Below are 20,170 nucleotides of genomic sequence, written 5' to 3'. Positions count from 1 at the left end.
CCTGCCTTCGAAGAGCTTAAATTTTAATGGAGGAGAAAATATATACAGAGGAGTGTGACCAGGGAAGAAGTCACAGAAATGAAGAATGGAATAATATGTAAGTCAATTGATATGACTTTCTAGAGGGAATAATGGTGTTGACCAAATCAAAATCCAGAAAAAGGAGGGGGATATGTAAGAAGGCCAGAGGATCAGTGGCAGCCAGGATGAGGAGGTATATATGACCTCGGGGAATATGGAGCTCCATCAGGCAGGGTGTAGCCATAAACAGAGAAGCATTGGCTAAGATGACAATAATTTTCAACAATAAAAACAACAATCAATCAATAAGCCTTTATTTAGGGTCTATGGTATGCCAGGTGCCATCATAAACACTGATGATACAAAGAAAAAGTACAACAATCCCTGCCTTTTACATTCTAATGGGAGAAAAACAACGAGGGGGAGGAGGAGCTGAGTAGTAAGGGGAGGATCAAAAAACTTCCTGTAGAAGGCAGAACTTGGACCAAATCTTAAAGGAAACAGTGATTCCAAAGGCACATCAACAACAGTAATAACAAACTATATGATGCTTTAAGCTTTTTAAAGCAGTAGCTTTAAGAGACCAATAATCCAAGGAAAAGCTAAGGTTTAAGAGACTTAATGACTTGTCCTCAGCCACAGAGTTTAGTCAACAGGACTTTTAACCCTGATTTCCTGACATCTTCCCATTGTATCAAGAGCTCTTCACTTTTTGGGGGTCATGGACCCTTTTGGAAATCTAGTGAATTCCATGGATGGACCCATTTTCAAAATAATTTTTTTAAATTAATAATTTAAAGCAATGCTAAATTTCAATTAGAGGCTAGTGAAAATACTTAACTTTTGTTTCCCATCCAAGTTCCCATTCCACCTCTCAAAGTCTATCCACAGAACCCCCTATACTATACTATGCTGCTATTATCCCTTTATACCCAGAGATTCTGAGGTTATTTTATAGATGTTAAGGAAGAGATTTGTTCTTCACATTGATCTGTTAACAAGACCAGAGATCAAAAATTTCTTTATATACTTACATATCTTCTTATTATCTCTTATCACTTATCACTTATTATCTCCCTTGTTAAAATATAAGCTCCTTGAGAGTAAGGATTCTCTCATTCTTAGTATTTGTATTGTCAGTGATTGGCACATAGGTATACTTTTTTGTTTGTTTTTTTTTTTATTTGTTTTTGCTGAAACAATTAGGGTTAAGTGGCTTGCCCAGGGTCACACAACTAGGAGTGTCAAGTGTCTGAGATCAGATTTGAACTCAGGTCCTCCTGACTTCAGGGCTGGTGCTCTATCCACTGTACCACCTACTTGCCCCCACATAGGTATGCTTAATAAATGCGTGTTGGTGGATTCATTGATTCAGCTATTAGACATTTAATTCCCTCTTTATTCTTAAAATATTGTTAACATTCAAGGAAATATATGGATTATGCTTTATCAATCCTTGAGCCATGGAAAGTCTAAACTTAAAGAGATCTTGGAGGTCATCCAATCTACATTTCTCCCTTTAAAAAAGGAAACTGAGGAGGCTCAGAGAGGGGAAGGTCATATAGTCAGGACTTGAACTCAGGTCACTCTGCTTAGGTACAAAGAACTTGTCTCTTAGTTCCCGAGAAGAAAGCAAAAGAACACAAACTCCTATCTTCCTGTGATCCTAGGACCCTTGTAGCATGAACTCAAATAAGAAGAAATCTCAGTCTCCATTAATTAACCCTAGGACTTCCTTTCATAGAAGTGCAATCACTTAAAGGTTCTTCCTCCTTTCCCCCAACTGTTTGCCAAATTCCCTGCACATCACAGGAGATGATTTAGACCTCAACTTAAAAACACACATCATTTTCAGTAACGTTTGATTGATCCCTTCTCTGTGACCTGCTTTGCATCCATTCCTTTCTCTGGCAAATTTTCTTCTTTCCTATGCAAGGCTTTTAAGAAATGATGACAAGGCATTCTCCTAGAAGCTTGATGACTTTTCTCCCTCATTCAGGCACAGAGTGTCATAGTTTGGAGAGACTTCAGATATCTAGTCCCCATCCCCCATTTTGCAGAGAAGGAATGGGAATCCAGAAGGGAGAATGGCTTGCCCAGAATCCATACTACCAGTGTGGAACAGAGCCAAGCTTAGAACTTGGGTCTTCAAGTCCAATTTTCTTTCTCCCTACCAAGGACCGCTTCCAAGAGTAGGCCCTTTTTCTGGGCTTAAGGACCACCAGAAGGGTCATCCTGTTTGTTTTCCAAAGGCTAACTCAGCTGAATGAACCTGGGGGTCACATGGCTGAGCTTGACCCATACCTGTCTCTGAGCTGGCAACCCTGAAACTCAAGCCTCTCTACTCTTTGCCATTCATGAAGATGTGCAGAGCTCTCAGCTCCCACAACAGTCCCGCTTACAGTGCTCGGGCAAGCAGCCAGCTCTCTCCCCACAGGCCTATCAGCCTCGCCCCCTTTGGTGAGCCGGTCGGGACCCCAAATCCATACGGTGGCAGCTAATCCCCAGCACTTGTTTACTACATGACCGACTAGAAGTGCTTCATTGCTCTTGGGAACAAGCTCCCTTTAAGGGTGCTCAGTAACTGCTACTTTGTTTTTATTGTGTAATATTCATCATATTATATGTACACATACATATAATATTATGTATATAACAATAATTCAGATCCTTTTAGTGTCAGTTCATTACTTGTACAAGGTCCAATGACCACATGGGGTGAGAGATCATAGGGTTTCATGCCTGACAGGATCTTAAAGATTAGCTGGCCCGGATCCTTGCACGGAGCAAAATGGGGTCCAGAGAGGAGCAGGGAACCCCAGAAAAATTCCAATCTAGTCCTCTCCTTTTACAGAGGACATTAAGACCTAGAGAGAAGGTACTTGTCCAGAGGCATGTGCTGGTCAAGTCTGGACTTATGCCCTTGTGTCGGACGTGCTGTCTCCATTCTCCAAGCAGGAGAAAGCAGCCCTTTCAGTTGAGTCCTTCTGGGATGTGAGTGTTGGGGGTGGGGGGTGGGGAGAGGGAGGGGATGGAGAAAGCCATTGATGTCGCCGTTGTTTTCTCAGCGTTTGAATGGAAAGTATCCTCTCCAAGTCAGAAGGCCTTGGTCAGCCCTCCTTCTCCCACTTAGTTAGGTGATTGATCATGGGCCAGGTACTCTCCCTCTCGGGGTCTCGGTTTCTCATCTATGCAGTGGGAGCTCTTCTGCTTGTACCACCTACTTCACAGGACTTTGGGGAAGAGGGTGACTTGTAAACTACAAAGTGCCATAAATCCAAGTGCGCCGTCTCTGTTGTTAATGTTATAGTTATCAGCAACCCAGCGTTCTTCCGTAGCCCAACTAAAGTCCCAGTTCAACAAAAAGGAGAAGTTTTCCTCCCAGCCTGGGCTGTGGGGACAGATACAGTCTGTCCAGCAGCTCAGCACACCCACCTGGCCCAGCAGAAACACTGAAGGAGCGGGCTGGGCCAGAGCTACTTTGAAAACCCCAAACTTGGCAGGAGGAATATGTCCGAGCTCAGGCGGAATGGAGGCCAGAGCTGAGCAGATCTGCCGTTGTGTGAGCCCTCTCTCCTCAGCCTTTGGCACTTTCCACTCACTTCTCTCTCTGTTTCCCATAGCAACAGAGAAAAACAAACTCTACCATTATGAAAGATTTGCCGAGTAAACCCTTGTTGTAATTGATGTTCTAGATTAGTTACAGTCTGCAGGTACAGCCGTGGGGTTTAAGCTCTCCCACAGTGTCCCCTGCTGTTTGCTTGCAAAAATAATTTAGGAAAAGGAGGACATTTTGTGAGGAAATTGAAATCTCTTTTATCTGAGATACATTTTAATGCAATAATAATTTGGACATGGTAGGTGCTTAATAAATGCTTATCGAATGAACAAATAAATCATCACTCAGTCTCAGGGGATAACCAGAGGTCTGTATGATCAATGAGTTTTTTTTTTCCCTCAATGTATAGGAAGGACAATATACTTGTAATGAGAATGCTGTCTGGTGGCCCAGTGCCAGAGATTTGTCTGTCCACCCTACACACACACACACACACACACACACACACACACACACACACACCTCTGGAGCTATTCTCTTGTCAGAGACTAGAACTTAAAAGAACATCAGAGCTGGAAGAGATCATGGAGACCATCCAGACACTGCACAGAAGAGAAAACAGAAGTGCAGAAAGGGAAGGGGATTTGCCTGCAGTCACTAAGTATGGCAGTGACAGATTCCAATTCAGAATTTGGGTTTCCTGTCTCTTGGTCAAATACTATCTCTACCATGTCGCATTGTCTCTTATTCTTACACACTTGATCCACAGAACTCTCATCGTGTGGCTGATTTATATCCCTTGTTTCCTCTGACGAGCCTCCATTCCCTTTACATGTATCATCCCATTTTTCCTTATCCGATCCTGGGAGGTACAGAAGGGATGGTCAATGTTCTTTCTGTGTAAATGATAAAGAAAATGAACGTCAGAGGGTTTGAACAAACTGTCAGGACTAGAAGCCAGCTCTTTTGACCACAGTTTAGTCCATTTACTTCTGCTGTCTGCGAGACTGCTACTGAAAGTAACAGATGAGTCTCGACCACATCCTGAAGGAAATTAAGCCTGGGATATGTCAGCCCGCAGGGCTGCCACATTGCCAGCACATAGCTTCATGGTGCCAGATGGTATTATGTGAAAAGGTTAAATCATTCCTTTCTCTCATCTCCAGGAGAGCTGGAGTTACTAAGCACCACAAGGTTGATTTTGAGATGAGTTAAGTTTCCCCAAGCTAGAGCATCCCATTCATCAAGGGCATGGGTCGAGCTACTCTATGTGGAGTTCTTGGCTGGGTCCTTGGCACCAGGAGAGAAACAAGAGTAGGAGATGCCCAAAGTGATAGCAGGGCACAGAGTCAGGGGCCTTAAGGAACAGACTTATTAGCCTCTCGGTTTTTTAGGCAATTCTCTAATACTAGAAATTGCAGAACAGTTACCTATCTGCATTGGTAAAGGGACTGTCCTCACTGGGATATCCCCAATCTCAGTGAAATCAGGTCTGGCCAAGTGCCCTCCCACTCCCCATGGAAGATTGGACCCATGTACACAAATGACTAGATAAAAGCAAATGTAGATAAATACAAATAATGCAAACTAGATTCTTTGCTCTTAAACCTTCTCAGAGACCATGTCTTTTCTGTCCTTAGAGCTCCCTAACCACTTAGCACAAGGAATTATGTGATAGGGCCTTAAATGGTTGCTGAAATAAAGCAGGGCAAATAGATGGAATTCTGTGTGATCAGGTGAGGAGAGAGATCAGAGAGGTCTCAGGAAAGGTTTAGTGCTGGGTCTGAGTTCAAACCTGGCTTTACACACTGACTAGCTGTGTAGACAAGTCACTTAACCTCTCTTGGCCTCTGGCTTCCTCACTTGTGAAATGGATGTCATAGCAGCAGAGTTATAGATCAAAAAAATTTTAAAAGGATCAAATGAGACAATTTTGTAAAGTGTTTAGCATAGTGCCTTGGCACATGGTAAGTAGATAATATAGAAAACAATTATTCTCTTCCCTATGCCTCCTTTTTATGGAGTTGATCCCTGAGCTGAGTAACAGCTGGGTATGCATCCTGAATTTTGCTAGTACAAGCCCTGACCGTGAGACTGATGATTGTATATTCTTCAGCCAAGTGAGACTGATGGCTTTCTTGTGTTTCCTTCCTAACAGACCTATGAGCAAAATGAATGGATATTCCATCTGGCAGGCAAGCTTTTAGCCAATGACCCAGAAGCCTTGTCCCTGATAGCGTTCAATCCATTTGAAGGCAAAGACCCCCCCAGGTAAGGCTCTTCTTGGCAAGACAGGTAGGGGCTTTCCAAATTTCACATTAAAATCTCAGAAGGGGTTGGGGTTTCTTTTCCAGGAGTCCTCATTGTTTATACCTGTGGATGCATTTCTATTTATATTGTTTGTTCAAAGGCCAGAAAGGTGCTTTTTTTCATCCTTTCTCCCACTCGTAGTGTACAAGGTACTGAATAGGGGTGCTGTTGAGGATACTCAGTCACTTCTCATAATGGGAGACAGAGAGCAGAAAACTGAGATCTGTAGATAACTTCCACATAGAGTTTAATCAGCTTTCAGCCTCTTTGAGCTGAAACCATTGAATAGAGATGTGAGAAGTAGATTGAACACAGAGGTCTCCTTTCTGTCCTTCCATTCTTTAGCTGTTTAGTAAGTGGGGCCATCTCCACTTGGAGAGAAACACTCAAGGGTTCAGAGCAGGAGAGAGTGGCCAATTCAGGGTTGGTAAGGACTTTTGAAGAACTCCCTCTCTCTAGGAAGATTTTCCTGACTTCAAACTGAAATCAATCTCTGTAACATCTACCCATGGCTCCTGGTTCTCCCCTGTTGGAACCAAGTGGAATAAGTCTCCTTCTTCTATACGACAGCCTTTTAAAACTTGAAGACTGATCTCCTTGAAAATGAAATTTTACTAAAAAATGCATGTTTGTGTCATAGTTCAGTGACTCTTATCATCAGTCCCAGAGTAATTTACAAGTGATTTAGAGCACCTTTCATTGTAAGTGCTCAGAGTATGTGTTCATCGCCCTTCACCTTAATGAAATAAATTTCATACATTCATGGGCAGTAGAACCCCAGTGAATACTAGAAATTACCCAGTCCCAGACCCTTCATTTTACATAAGAGGTACCAGGACTCAAAGCAAGTTGAAATCCAGTGATTTTATATAGCATTTTTCTTATCTTCACAATCACCATATGATGTAGGAGTTATTCTTATCCTCATGTTGTAGATGAGAAAACTGAGACTGACTTGCCCAAGGTCACACAGCCAGTGTCTGAGATTTGGAGTTCAAACTCAGGTCCTCCTGACTCCTAAGATCAGCATTCCATCAGTTGTCTCTCTCCTTCTTCCCTCACTGCCTTATTACTTTGCCTCCGTTATAGGACTCATTTATCATGGGACTGACAGAGTATCAGCCCATTATGGAGGAGGAATTATTTTTCCCCCAAGCATCCCTCACACTGGTTCAAACCCTACAATATCCCTGTGGTGAGGGCGTTCTCTGGCCTTTGCTTGGGATTGGATAGCTTTTCCCAAGCTTGTTCAAAGTCACAGGATCATAGATTTAGTGCTACATCTATGATCCCGTGACTTTGAACAAGTCCCTCCCCCTGAGCCTCCCCAACCCCCTCTGGATCTGACCTTCTGGGCTTTAATTCTCTCTGATCACGTGCCTGGTAGTTAGGGGTCCTTTGTTCCTGACATCAGGAGAGAACACACAGCCTGGATACTGGTACCAATGTTTATTCCAGTTGGATATGTCCTTAGGCTCTCCTCTCTCACAAGATCGGGAGGTTCAGTAGTTTATTAGTCCTACAGGAAATAAGTTTGATAATGACAATTCACATCAATTACCCACACAGGAAGCAATGTCTAGGAGGTAGGACTGGCTGCTACATGGTGATTAATAATGCTTTCTCCTTTTCAACAGAAAAAGATGTCAAAGGAAAGGTAGACTGTTTACAAGGGCAGTAAAGACAGAACAATGAGCAAATTCATAAATTGTGTTTTGGTGTAATTTCTATTGCAGAGAATTATACTTAAAAGGATTTGGTGACTGTTATGTACTGCTAGTAAAGGAAAATGTGTTTGGGTTTACCAATCTTGTGTTTCTTATCAAGAAACTCAGTTCAGGGCATATATTTTTCTGTGCTTCCTACAAAAGGGGCAAAATCCTTTATTTTAACAAATAATTTGTCTTGTAGCTAATCAGAAGCACAATTAATTTTTTTTTTCACAAAGTATTCTTCCTTTGCTGCCAATATTAACTGACATCTGGACTTCAGCCATTTTGTAGGTACCATAACTTCACAATGAAAGTTTGGGTCAGACTGGAATAATCTTCCTCCAGTCCTCTCCTCCCATTGCAATCCTGCTAGTCATTCAAAGCCTAGTTCAAATCTTACTTCCTCCATGAAGCCTTCCATGTTCTTCCCTAGTAGGAAATTATTTCCCAGCGGCCTTGGACTACATGTAACACTTTTATGCATTTATCTATTTTGTGTTATAATTATTGGTTGATGTATCATAAGTCTCCTAGTAGAATTTGAGCTACATAAACACAGGAAATAATTTTATTCAACTCTAGCATGTAGCCCTTCAAGTAGCAGGTGCTAATGTTGGTTGAATGACAAATGAATGATCTGTAAAATCAAAATGATCAGTGAAAGACTAAGTTGCATAATATTTTTGTTCCTCTTTATTGATGAACCAAACATGGTTTTGTTCTGTTGAATTTCTTGAATGAATATCAATATCAGTCACTAAAAATTTATTAAGCAGGAAATGATGATACAAAGACAAAAGATAACCCCTGTCCTCAAAGAGCTTATAATTTAATAAGGGAAATAATAATCCATCAAATGTATAAATCTGCTTTCTTCCCCGATGTTTCTTAAAGAAAATGACAACCATTTCATATACATGCCCTTCTCTTCCCTCCTTCGCTAGGCAGTCAGGTCCTACAGCCTACAGGTTGTGATGCATAGTGTATAATCCATTGCCTAGAGACTCACAAACAAAACCAAAGCCCATAAACTCCCATTTATGATCGAAACTGCATTATTGGCTAATATTGTATTTTGTTGAGTTCTCTAATCAGGGATCTGTTATACCTGGATAATGACATGCTGGCTGAAATCCAAATGGATTCTTACAGGCTTTCTCTTAATTATTTCTAGAAAAGTCACTCTGGGATATGTCAGCAATGTCCCTTGCTGATGAGGGATACAACTTTAATAATGTTTACAGAGTGTTTCCAACTTGATTAGCTTGGTCTGTGTTATTTAGACAAATAAGGCATTGAGGATTGATGCTAGGGGCTGAATGTGGTCTCCTAGAACACTAATGTGCTATAGGGAATAGGCTTCCCTGGCAGTCCTATGAACTGAACAATACCATGAAAAGATTTCAACTCCTTCAATAGTATTTGAGATTTCAGTACCTAAGGGTCCTTACTGTCAGAACTGTAAGGGACCTTGGAGCTCATCTAATCTAATCTTTGGTAATTGATGCTTAGGGAGGAGAAAGGATTTCTGAGGACATACACATAGTAAATAGAGGAAACTGGATTCAAACTCAGATTTTGTGACTGCCAATTCTTTGCACTCCTCCTTCTGACTTCTCGGAATCTGCAAAGCACAGAACAGTCTTATGACCTCAGGAATGCTGATGGGAAATAGCAGCCATTTGATGTCATTTTCTAGCAAACCCTTTTGATTCTTTTGGCCTTTTTTTCCTGAGACTGTTATCTTTGAGGTGTAGAATTTGAGTGTCCCTGTCCCGCAATCCCTGGTCTGTGTGGCTTTAGAGTTCTGTCTTTACCCTCACCTCAAGCTTATTATCTGATAGCTATTGGTAGGAACTAAGAGATTTTATATTATATTTATATTATATCTTATCTCTGTATTCATAGAAATCCTAAAAAGCAGCACATCAGCATCCCTTGGTGTCCCCCTGGAAGGTTCGGGATCTGGAGGCTAAGAACCATAGTTTGGAAGCCATAATGGGAACCTTCCATTTTACTCATGTGTCAGGAGATATCTCCTGAAAATTCCCAGCATATTCTCAGGGACCATCAAATCTCACTCTGTTCCATACATACTTTCTTCCTCAATATGTATGTCTGTGTTGATGTTCAAGGCCCATTTCAGCTAAACCCTTGATTGGGAGGAAATGGCAACTTATCCTGAAGATCATTTTAATATTCTGACATCACCCATGTTTGTGCTTTTCACTGGAAACTATACTTGCCTCCTTTTCTTCTCTCTATAGGTACAAATATCTTCTTAGTAATTCCAGGAAAAGACTAGAAATCGATTGTTGTTTTTTTAAATTAACGAAAGACAATGTAGCTTTTTCCAAAATGTTAGTTTGAGAACCCGAGTTGGAGGCCTGATATAAAGGTTTTGTTCACATAACAAGTTTGGTAACTGACTTCAATCTGTGGTGGGCTGTGCAAATTTATGTCAAGGAAAATACAGCAATGTATAAGAAATACTTTCTGTGCTTAAGGAACCCACAATATAATAGAATGAATAAAATAAATATATAAATAGCTATGACATAAAGAAGATTATGATGAATATCATAAGAGAAGGATAATGTGCTTTGTTAGTTTAGGGAACGGAAGAATAATTTTCAGTTGCAGAAATCAGAGAAAGCTTAGAAGAGGGTCATTTGAGTGGGTGTTAAGGGATGTGATTTTTTTAGGTAGATAGGTGGATGGGAAAATGGCATTCCAGGAGGAAGGGACAATTGTCTGAGCAAAGACAAGAAAAAAGCAAATAGTCCATTTTGGTTGGGGCACATTTGGAAAATGAGACTTAGAAAAGAAGAATGGGACTAAACTGTGGGTGGGTGGTATTGGGAGAGACTGGATTTTATTCGATGACAATGATAGTGATGATGTCTATATCTGTTAAATACTTTTTTACTTTATAAATTCTTTAACATATATTGTGTCTCCTGATCCCCATAACAACTGTTTGATGTAAACAGAGCAATAATTATACCTACTTTATGTTGATAAGGAAACTGAATCTCAAAGGGATAAGTTCTTGCATTAAGTGACATGTCAAGTAAGTCTCAATTAGAACTCAAACATAGCTCTTGTAATTCCAAATTTGGCACTTTTTCTCTGTGACATTGCTCTCACAAGTAAGAAATAGGGAATCACGGCAGGTTTTTGAGAAAGGGAATAGTGTGGTCAGTCCTGTGCATTATTAGGAAGATGCTTGTTAACTGGGATGTATTGTGTGGAAGGTTCTCTACAATCTGATCTTACCTTTTTTCCAGGCTAATCTCCTATCATTCTATATATTTTCTATTGTTACTTACTTATATTATTAATAAGAGGTAGTGTGAATGGGATAGACAACACCTGCTTATTATTGTTTTGAAAATGGCACAAAGATGACAGAGATAGCTAAGGCAACGAATGATTATCAGGATCCAAAAAGATCTTGACAACCTAGAATATTGGGCTGAATCTAATAAAATGAAACTCTAAGGGGATGAAATTTGCAAGCAAATAATCAATTTCAGATATAAACTATGGAGAAACTTGGTTAGATAGAAGTTGTTCTGAAAAAATACCTGGGTTTTTAGTGGACTGGAAGTTCAAATATGAGTCAGTGGTGTGGTGTGGCAGCCAAAAAAGAATATATAACGCTGGGATATGTGCATAAGAAGGGCATAGTTTTAAGACGTAGGGAGCTAATCATCCCATGGTATTCTGCCCTTGTCAGACCTTCACCAGGGTACTGCTTGGAGTTCTGGTGCTGTGGTTTAAGAATCTTAATAATCTAGAGCTTCCAGAAGAGGGAACCCCAGAATGGTCATCTGTGTCAGATAGAGATTTGTGGAAAAATCTAAGTTTGATTGGCATAGAGAAGACTCAAAGGGTCAAAGGGGGGGAAATGGCAATACACCTATCTTCAATTATTTGAAGGAGATACTGCATTTGGGGAAAGCGGGGTTGGAACCAAAGGGCAGTACCAGGAATCATAGAAGCTAGCCAAAGACTCCAACTTAGGATTGATGTTGGAAAAAACTTTCCAACAATTAAAACTGCAAAAATGAATTGGAAGGGCTCAGGAAGAGGTGATCCTATTCAGTGAAAGTCTTCAAGCAGAGACTGGATGACCAATTCTCAGGTATATTACGGTAGGCATTCCTCTTGGCACTAGGTCAGACTAAATGGGTACAGAGGTTCCTTCCAGCTTTAGAATTTGATACTTCTGTGATTCTTTGAAGTAATGAATACAGATCCAGCCTTGGAATCAGGACTGACATATACTAGCTATGAGACCATGGCCAACTTCTAAGTGTCTCTTAGGTCACTCTCCAAGACTTATATGAATGTGTGTTTATATAAATTTATATTTATATATAAAGGAGTCTACACTGGTACAAAGAATACTCTCGTGATGAGTTGTACGCATTGATAAAATCACAGATCTGGATCAAAGAAAATATTGATAATAATTCTATAACATATGTAAGATATAATATAGGGGGAAAAACTTAGTAAAAGGTCTCATGATGTACTAGAAAAAAGCATTGGATTTAGAGTCATAGATCTTTTATCTGCTTGTGTGAGATCTTGAGTAAATTACTTAATAAGGGGATGGGAGAGAGGAAAAATAGGAAAGCTGGTGTTAAGAACCAGATCTAGAGTCCCAGAATTCTGTTAGCTCCTTTTTAATTTTGTGACCTCCCGTAACCTGCTGAGAAGCCCTGAGCAATACCTGAGAAAGGTCAAGCTATCATCAACCATATCACCCACCCAGGGAAGCCATGTTTGTGACTCCTTTCTTAGCCATTCTCCGGCTGAAGGTAGCAAATAGAAGTTTATTAAATATTAGTTGGAAGATAGTACAACCAGAAAGTAAACTGCTCGAGAAATTTTCATTTTGTGTTACCCTGGTGAAGGTCTGACAAGGGCAGAATACCATGGGATGATTAGCTCCCTATGTCTTAAAACTATGCCCTTCTTATGCACATATCCCAGAGTTATATATTCTTTTTTGGCTGCCACACCACACCACTGACTCATATTGAACTTCCAGTCCGCTAAAAACCCAGGTATTTTTTCAGAACAACTTCTATCTAACCAACACCTCCCACAGTGCCTTGCACGTAAACATTTATTGGGATTGGATTAGACGAAGGTGTGTGTGCATGTGAAATGAAATGTCACAGGTTGTAACATCATAGTAACTCTGTCAGTGTTCTGGGCATTCAGGCCTATGCTGTCCCTTGCTCTCTGACCCACTGGTCTGAGCTGTCACCAAATCATAGACCGAGGTCTGAAAGAAGCGTTGGAGGCTACCCAATCCCCGGTGGCCCTGCTGAAATTAAAACCCCGCTGCTTTGCTCCGGACTGGCTCCACCACTTTACCATATTCAGTGGCCAGGGACATGCTCTTGGGATGACTTTCTTTGACCTCCCTCCTGAGATGGTTTTTCACACTTAACTTTTACAGGACCACATAGGTATATCTCAGACAAATATATCAGTATCTCAGGAAGGCTGAGGATGAAACGATTTATACAAACTACCTCCTAAAAATATTGTAATGTTTTGGAAAAGAGATGATCTCCCTGGTGTTGGGAGTACTGTGGTGTCCTTCATCAACGAAGACCATCATCTCTCCGGGTGTCGTGATTTGCCATAGACAAAACTCTTAACCAGGTGGTTGGTGTATCCGATGGTGTCTCTGAACTTAGGGCTGGTTTTTGCATGGCAAGAATTCAAGATGCCCTACACATCCCTGTAAGGCAGCAAAGGAAAACCTCCCCAGATAAGATAAAATGACAGATTTTACGTCTAGAAGGGGCCTTATAAGATCATATAATCTGATCCCCTCTTTTTACAGAGAGAAAACTGAAGCACAAAAATAAAAATTAGCTTTTCCAAGGTCACGTACATTGCTGGGGTTAGACCTCTGACATATCTAGTCTACCACAATTTGCACGTGACTATTTCTTGTAAACATAACTTTTCTACAGGATTTTATCTCTGGCAATGAATTATCATGGAACACAGAGAACCTCAACAAATCCACAAATTCTAGCCTTCCTTTACTCCTGCCACCTTTTCATAAGTGCTTTGCCAGCACCTAGTCTTTGTCAGAATGCGATAGGACAGTAAGGTATGTCTGAAATTATGATCGCTGTGGTATGGGAAAGACACCTGTGATTTCACTGATACAGATCTTATCTCACTGTGACTTAATAGATAAATACTCAATTCTTACTTGAAACCCATAAAAGTGACTTTCCCAGAGTTGCATGACTAGTGTCAAAGATCACATGATCCCAGGTCTTCTTGATTCCAAATCCAACATTCTGTCCTTTGTTCCATGTGCCTTTCTTGCCTCTGATAAATGATGAAAAATATCAATGTATAAAGCACAGTCTCTAATTTTGAAGTTAATTCTTAATTACAATTGTCACTAATAATACAATAAGTTTGTAAAACAACAACTGTGTTTTTAAACAGACACTATATAAAACATAGCAGGGAATTGAGAGGCAAGCCTTTATTGAACTTCCCCAATTCATGTTACAAAACTTCTGCGCAGATATTTAAGTATTATTAACAGCAATTGTTCCCACTTTTGTAGAGCATTAAAATTTACAAAGCACTCCCCTCATGCTGATCTTATAAAGCGAGTAAAGAAGATTTTCCCATTTTACTATTAAAGAAACTGAGTCTTACAAAGGTCAGGTAGGTAGCCCAGATCACACAGCTGATAAGATTAAAGGTGTAATTCCAACAAAGTTTTCCAATTGCCGTATGCTCTTTCCACTATATCTTACTGCCCTAACTTGGCTCAGGATGGTCCTGTTTTTCAGTAGCTAGGTAGAAAAATCTTCATTTCCCCCTCTTGATACCCCTTTCTAAAAGGGGATTTTGAGACTTAATTATTTTCATTCCTTGCTAGACTAAATAATTAGGGGGAAGGGACTGTTTTCCATAAGGATGTGAAGTTCCGACTTCATGGATTTTATTCTGCTAATGGAAACTCTACACCTCAAATAGCCAAGGGACTTTCAAAATGAGTTAATGCCTCAAAATGAAATTTCTTGGGCTGATGTTTGTAGCTTTCTTTATGTCTTAAAAAAAAGTTAGCTTTTTTTTTTTCCAAGTGTGATAAACTTAAAATGAAAAACAGGTGACTGATTAAAAATGAGAACATTGTTGAATGTGCAGCTTAATTGGGTGTGAGCCTGTAGTTGATGGAAATGGATATTTATAGATGCTAAATGTGGCCAACATGGCTGTCCAGTGGATAATTCATAAAACTGTTACCCATCACAGATTAAACTGTTACCATCTCCAATTAAAAAATGAGGATATGCCATTAGAGTATTGTGCCAGCAACAAAGGAAAAACAAAGTTTATTTGGAATTCTTAAAAAGCCTTTATTTTCACCTATACAATTAGGTATATACATGTACACAGCATTTTGTCTTTATAGAGAGAGGATACTGGGAGTGGTCAAGCTGTAGCGTGCTGAGGCACTGATCATCAAAGCATTAGATTTGGAGTAATAGAAACCTGGGATCAAATCTCCCTTAAGGATCTATGCGTGGCCTTGTGCTATTTAACATTTTATCAATGACTGGGTTAAAGGCAAAGATAGCATTTTCATTGGATTTTCAGATGACATGAAGCTGAGAGGGACAGCTAATATACTGGAGGATAGAATCAGCATCCAAAAATATTTTGACAGAGTAGAATGACTTGATTGGATTGAGTTAGATGTAATTTAGTGGTGGTAAATGTAAAATCACACACAGGTTCAAATAATCAACTTCCCAAGTATAGATGGAGAAAAAATGGTGAGACAAGCAATTTATCTGAAAAAGATGTGGAGACTGTAATGGACTCCAGCTCAATATAAATTAGCAATGTGATGTGATAGCCAGTATAGCTTCCATGAGTGAAATGGGGAGAATCCATATATTCTCTGCCCTGAGCAGACTATATCAGGAGGATTTTGGGGCAATTCGGGCACCAAAGTTTCAGAAGGACATCAATAAAAAGAAAAGCATTCAGAGGAGATTAATTGGCATGGTAACATTATTTCTATTTATGTCATGAGAAAAGAAATGGAAGTATTTGGGGGAGTTTAGCTTGGAGAAGACTCAGCAGGATCATGATTTCTGTCATTAAGTATTTCAAAGGCCCTCACAGGAAAAAGGATTTTGCCCTTTTTCTCTATGTTCTCAAAGGGTCAAATGAAGAGAAATAAGTAGAAACTGGGGGGGGGGAAGCAGATTTAAGCTCGATGTCAAGGAAAATCCCCTAATCACTAGACTTGTCCAAGTAGAATAAGCTGCCTCAAGAAGTGGTCAGTTCCTTCTAATTAGGGGCCTTCCAAAAGAGACTGGTAGTTGGGGGTTCCTTTTTAGTGTGGCCTGACCAAATGATCCCTGAGATCCCTCCAGACTCACAAAGTTGTTGTGGTTCAATGATATCCACTCTTTTAAATCATTATTTCTGTGACTTTGGACTGACCATTTAATGTCCCTGAGCATCATTTTCTCCATCTAACAAGGGGTGAGGGGAAGGGATAATAGATAATAGGAGGGATTATAATCTCTAACATCTCTTGCAACTTGAAAACCTTTGATCCCAGAAACATGTTTGCAAGGTATGGCACTTCCAAAAAGACTGTTAGCTTCTTCTTAGTGGCCCAAATCATGAATCTCTGCTCATTCCTCCCTGCATGGGCTGCTGGTGAGCTGCATAAAAGGAGGAAGATGGGCTCTGAGCTAAACTTTATCTCTTAAGAATAGGAAATCATTCAGAAAGCAGTTTCTATTCATTTCAGTGTCTTCCGAGGAAAAGAGCATTCAAAATAAACATTCTATAACATTCTGCTGATTCTAGGGGGACTTCAAGATTTTTAATAGCCCATAGTTCTCTAGTACCTTATAGTTTGCAAAGTGCTTTGTTGTGAGGCAGATGAAGCAAATATTCACACCATTCTATGCATTTCACAGAAGAGAAGAGACTTGTCCACTAGTCAAGTCAGTAAATATAAGAGCTAAAATTCAAATACAGGTCTCTTGACTACAGAAATCTTCCTATATGAGGCCATGCTGTCACACAGGGAAGATTTGTGGAAAACAGAAGAAATCAAGGAGAGGTGACTGGCTCAACACAAAGCCATGATCTCAAGCTCTGGGACTAAGTTTTCTTAACCAAAAAGCAGGCAGAATTTTTTTTTCTGGAAATGATTCAAAAAAGAGAATCATCAGATCATAAATTTAGAACTGCAAAGAATTCTAGAGATCATCTAGTCTAACCATTTCACTTTAGAAGGGAGAAAACTCAGGTCCAGAGAAGTGAAGTGATTTTCCTAATGTGGCAAATTTGGTGTTGAGTCTTCTGATTCAAAATGTAATGGTTTTTCCAATAAGCCATATTCAACTTACCATCTTAATAAATTCACCTTTGTCACTGCCTTTCCTTTAGGTTTAATGTGTGACTTAGATTCTAATCTCCTTTCTACTATTTCTTGTTGTTCAGTCATTTTAGTCATGTCCAACTCTTCATGACTCCATTTGGGGTTTTCTTGACAAAGATACTGGTGTGGTTTGCCATTTCCTTCTCCAGCTCATTTTACAGATGAGGAAATTGAGACAAACAGGGTTAAGTGACTTGTTCAGGATCAGTTAGTAAGTGTCTGCGGCTGGATTTGAACTCAGAGCTTCCTGACTCCAGGTGCTACCTTTATTACTAATCCTTGGATAAATTACAATCTTTCTGAGTTTCTTCAGTGAAAGGGATAGGCGAGATGATGCTTAGAATCTTTTTTTTTTTTCATTTAATAGTCTTTTATTTTTTCCAATTACATGTAAAAAAAGTTTTCAACATTCATTTTTTGTAAGATTTTGAGTTCCAAATTTTTCTTCCTTCCTCTCTTCCCCCCTCATTCCCCAAGACAGCAAGCAATCTGTTATAGACCATAAATGTACAATCATGATGACGTATTTTCACATTAGTCATGTTGTTGAAGTAGCATCAGAACAAAAGGGAAAAACCATGAGAAAGAAAAAGACAAAAACATGTTTTTTTTTTTTTTTTAAATTTTTAAAGTGAAAATAGTATGTTTCGATCTACATTCAGACTTCACAGTTTTTTCTCTGGATGTGGATTGACGCCTAGAATCTTCTGGGTTATTTGACTATGGACGTCATCAGATTGTGAGGCAGATGGTAGATAAGGAGGCTCAGATAAGTGTTTCTGTTGGCATAGGGAACTCCTAGGAGAAGAAACTCCCTGTACTAATATCTGAAACATATAATCGTGGGGAGTTGACTGAAACCTTAAGTGACTGGCCAGGGTCCCACAGCCGATATGAGTCAGAGATGGGCCTTCAACCCAGGTCTTCTGAGTCCAAGACTGACTCAATATCCGTTATACCTCACTACCTCTCAAAGCAGCATAAGGGATATGCTTTTTAAACCTTGAAATACTATAGAAATGTGAATTTATTATTATCAATCTATAATTCAGAATTTCTATTAATTACCTCTAGGATAAAATACAAATTTCTTGTCTGATATTTAAGCCTGATACTATTTGAATCCAACTTTCTCCTACCTGGAACAAACTACTTCCTTATCTCCATCTGTTGAAATTCTTTTCTTCCTTCAAGCCCACCTAAGAAACCTTCTCTTAGGGATCTGCCACTCCTGTCACTGTGTCCATCAGAAGAAAAGAACATCATTTTCCTCCTGAAATTTACTTTTTTGTGGTGGTTTATCTGGATCTCTTCTTTACCCTTCTCAGGTTCTACCTCTTGTCCTACTTGTGACCATGTTTCATCCCCTATTCAATTATAAACTCAATGGGACTAAAATGGTGTCTACTTTACTTTTGTATTTCCTACAGAGCTTTGCAGGTAGTATTTAATAAATGAGAGAATGTGATGCCCCAAAGTATTTCTTAGGTACAACTATATATGATTCATGATAGAATATAAGAAAAGCAAAGGAGAAATCAGGGGAGGCTCTTTAGACAGACCTGTTGTTTAAAGTGAGTTGTACTTAAGCTTCAAAGAGATAATATGATTTAGATAACTTGAGGTCTAGGAGAGTGATGGGACTCAACTCAGCTATAATAAGCATTATGAAATAAGTGTACTAGTTGAGAGACAACAGGTATTGGATAAAACCCTGAAGTCCTGGCTTCAAGTTATAGTGTTGTCATATTATTTGTTCTTGTTATTTTTTTTAATTATTGATTTTTATCAATAATAATGAAATTATTATTTGACTTTTTGATTCTGAATGTAACAAACACCAAATAAAATGAACATTTATCTATCTATCTATTTATATGTGTGTGTATCTATAGGTTAAACAGAAAATTAAAGGCTTGAGCATGAAACTGAATCTCTTTTACATACAGCTTGCTTTTCCTTTTTGAATATATTATAAATTCATCATGTAACTTTCAAAGCTTTCCTGTTTATTCCTGTTTCCTTTCTTCTGTTCTCTTTGTGCATTTTTTAAAAAATGATTCAGTGATCCTCTTTCTCTTCTTTTTCTTTTTCATTTTATTTTAACTAGTCCTATCACAATTTCTCCTTCCTCTCACTCCTTCCCTTGTCATTGAAAAATAAAGAATGAAATATAAAACCCTTCTAATAAATATGCATAGGCAAGAAAAATAAATTCCTAGCCTGGCTACTTCTAAAAAGCCACTTGCTTGTGTTCCTTGAGACCATCACCTTTTGGACAGGAAGTAGGATTCTTCTAGAATCAAGCTTGGTCATTGAATAGTTTAGGGTTCTGAAATCTTTCTTTCCTTACCTTAAAAATGTTTTGGTTATTGTGTGTACTATTCTTTTGATTCTGTTCATTGCCTTCTGCAGTAGTTAATTACTTCATGTTTGTCCACAAGTACAAGCTGCCTGAATGTAACCTAGTCATGGGCTATGGTTCAGGCCCTGAGCTGACGAGCCACTGGCCTGGCCTAGGTCCTACCTGGCACAGGTTACCCCAGCCAGAGCATCTGGGGGCCTTTCTCCTCCTCTAAGTCATGTTTGCTTTCGACCTCCTGCTTACTCTGGCTTATTTCTGCTCAGTGCCTCTGAAGGTTTCTGAAGATCTTCTTGGGAAGTCCTAGATTATATGGAGGAACTTATATCAATTTCTCTATGGTTTTCTTTATCATTGTTTTTTATGGTACATTTTTAGAGCTTTGTGAGTGAAAATTTTCTTCTAGCTCCTAACATCCCACCATCTCAGCCAGAAGCTGTGTAGATTGACCATCATGCTAATGTCATTTCATCTCTCAGCGTCCTAAGTAAATTCTCTTAAAAGTATAAATTGCCAATCTGTATCAGCGAGAAAGTGCCTGCAAAGAAATTTCCTTATACTAATAAAATTACAGATTTTGGCCAAAAAAAAAATTTTACATGATGTCTAAGGAGAAAATTCTTTATTGAATGATGTCAAGGACAGTTTCCTTGAGGAGGAACATTGAGGCTGGATTTTGAAGAATTGTTAGGAAAAAGTAAGATATAGCTTATTAAATGATTCCT

General features: G+C 39.3%; 1 protein-coding gene across 2 annotated transcripts in view; it reads left to right on the top strand.

Moving 5' to 3' along the window:
• Positions 1-20,170, top strand: part of LMF1 (lipase maturation factor 1) — a 739,963-nt gene that overhangs the window by 705,985 nt on the left and 13,808 nt on the right. For both annotated transcript variants that reach the window (XM_031945746.1, XM_003761989.4), the window contains exon 10: positions 5,739-5,851. In XM_031945746.1, coding sequence (XP_031801606.1) covers positions 5,739-5,851 — 113 coding nt within the window. The remainder of the gene's footprint in view (positions 1-5,738; positions 5,852-20,170) is intronic.

The sequence above is a fragment of the Sarcophilus harrisii genome, chromosome 1, assembly GCF_902635505.1.
Source record: "Sarcophilus harrisii chromosome 1, mSarHar1.11, whole genome shotgun sequence".
Taxonomy (NCBI): Eukaryota; Metazoa; Chordata; class Mammalia; order Dasyuromorphia; family Dasyuridae; genus Sarcophilus; species Sarcophilus harrisii.
This window is presented reverse-complemented; position numbering and strand designations above follow the sequence as displayed.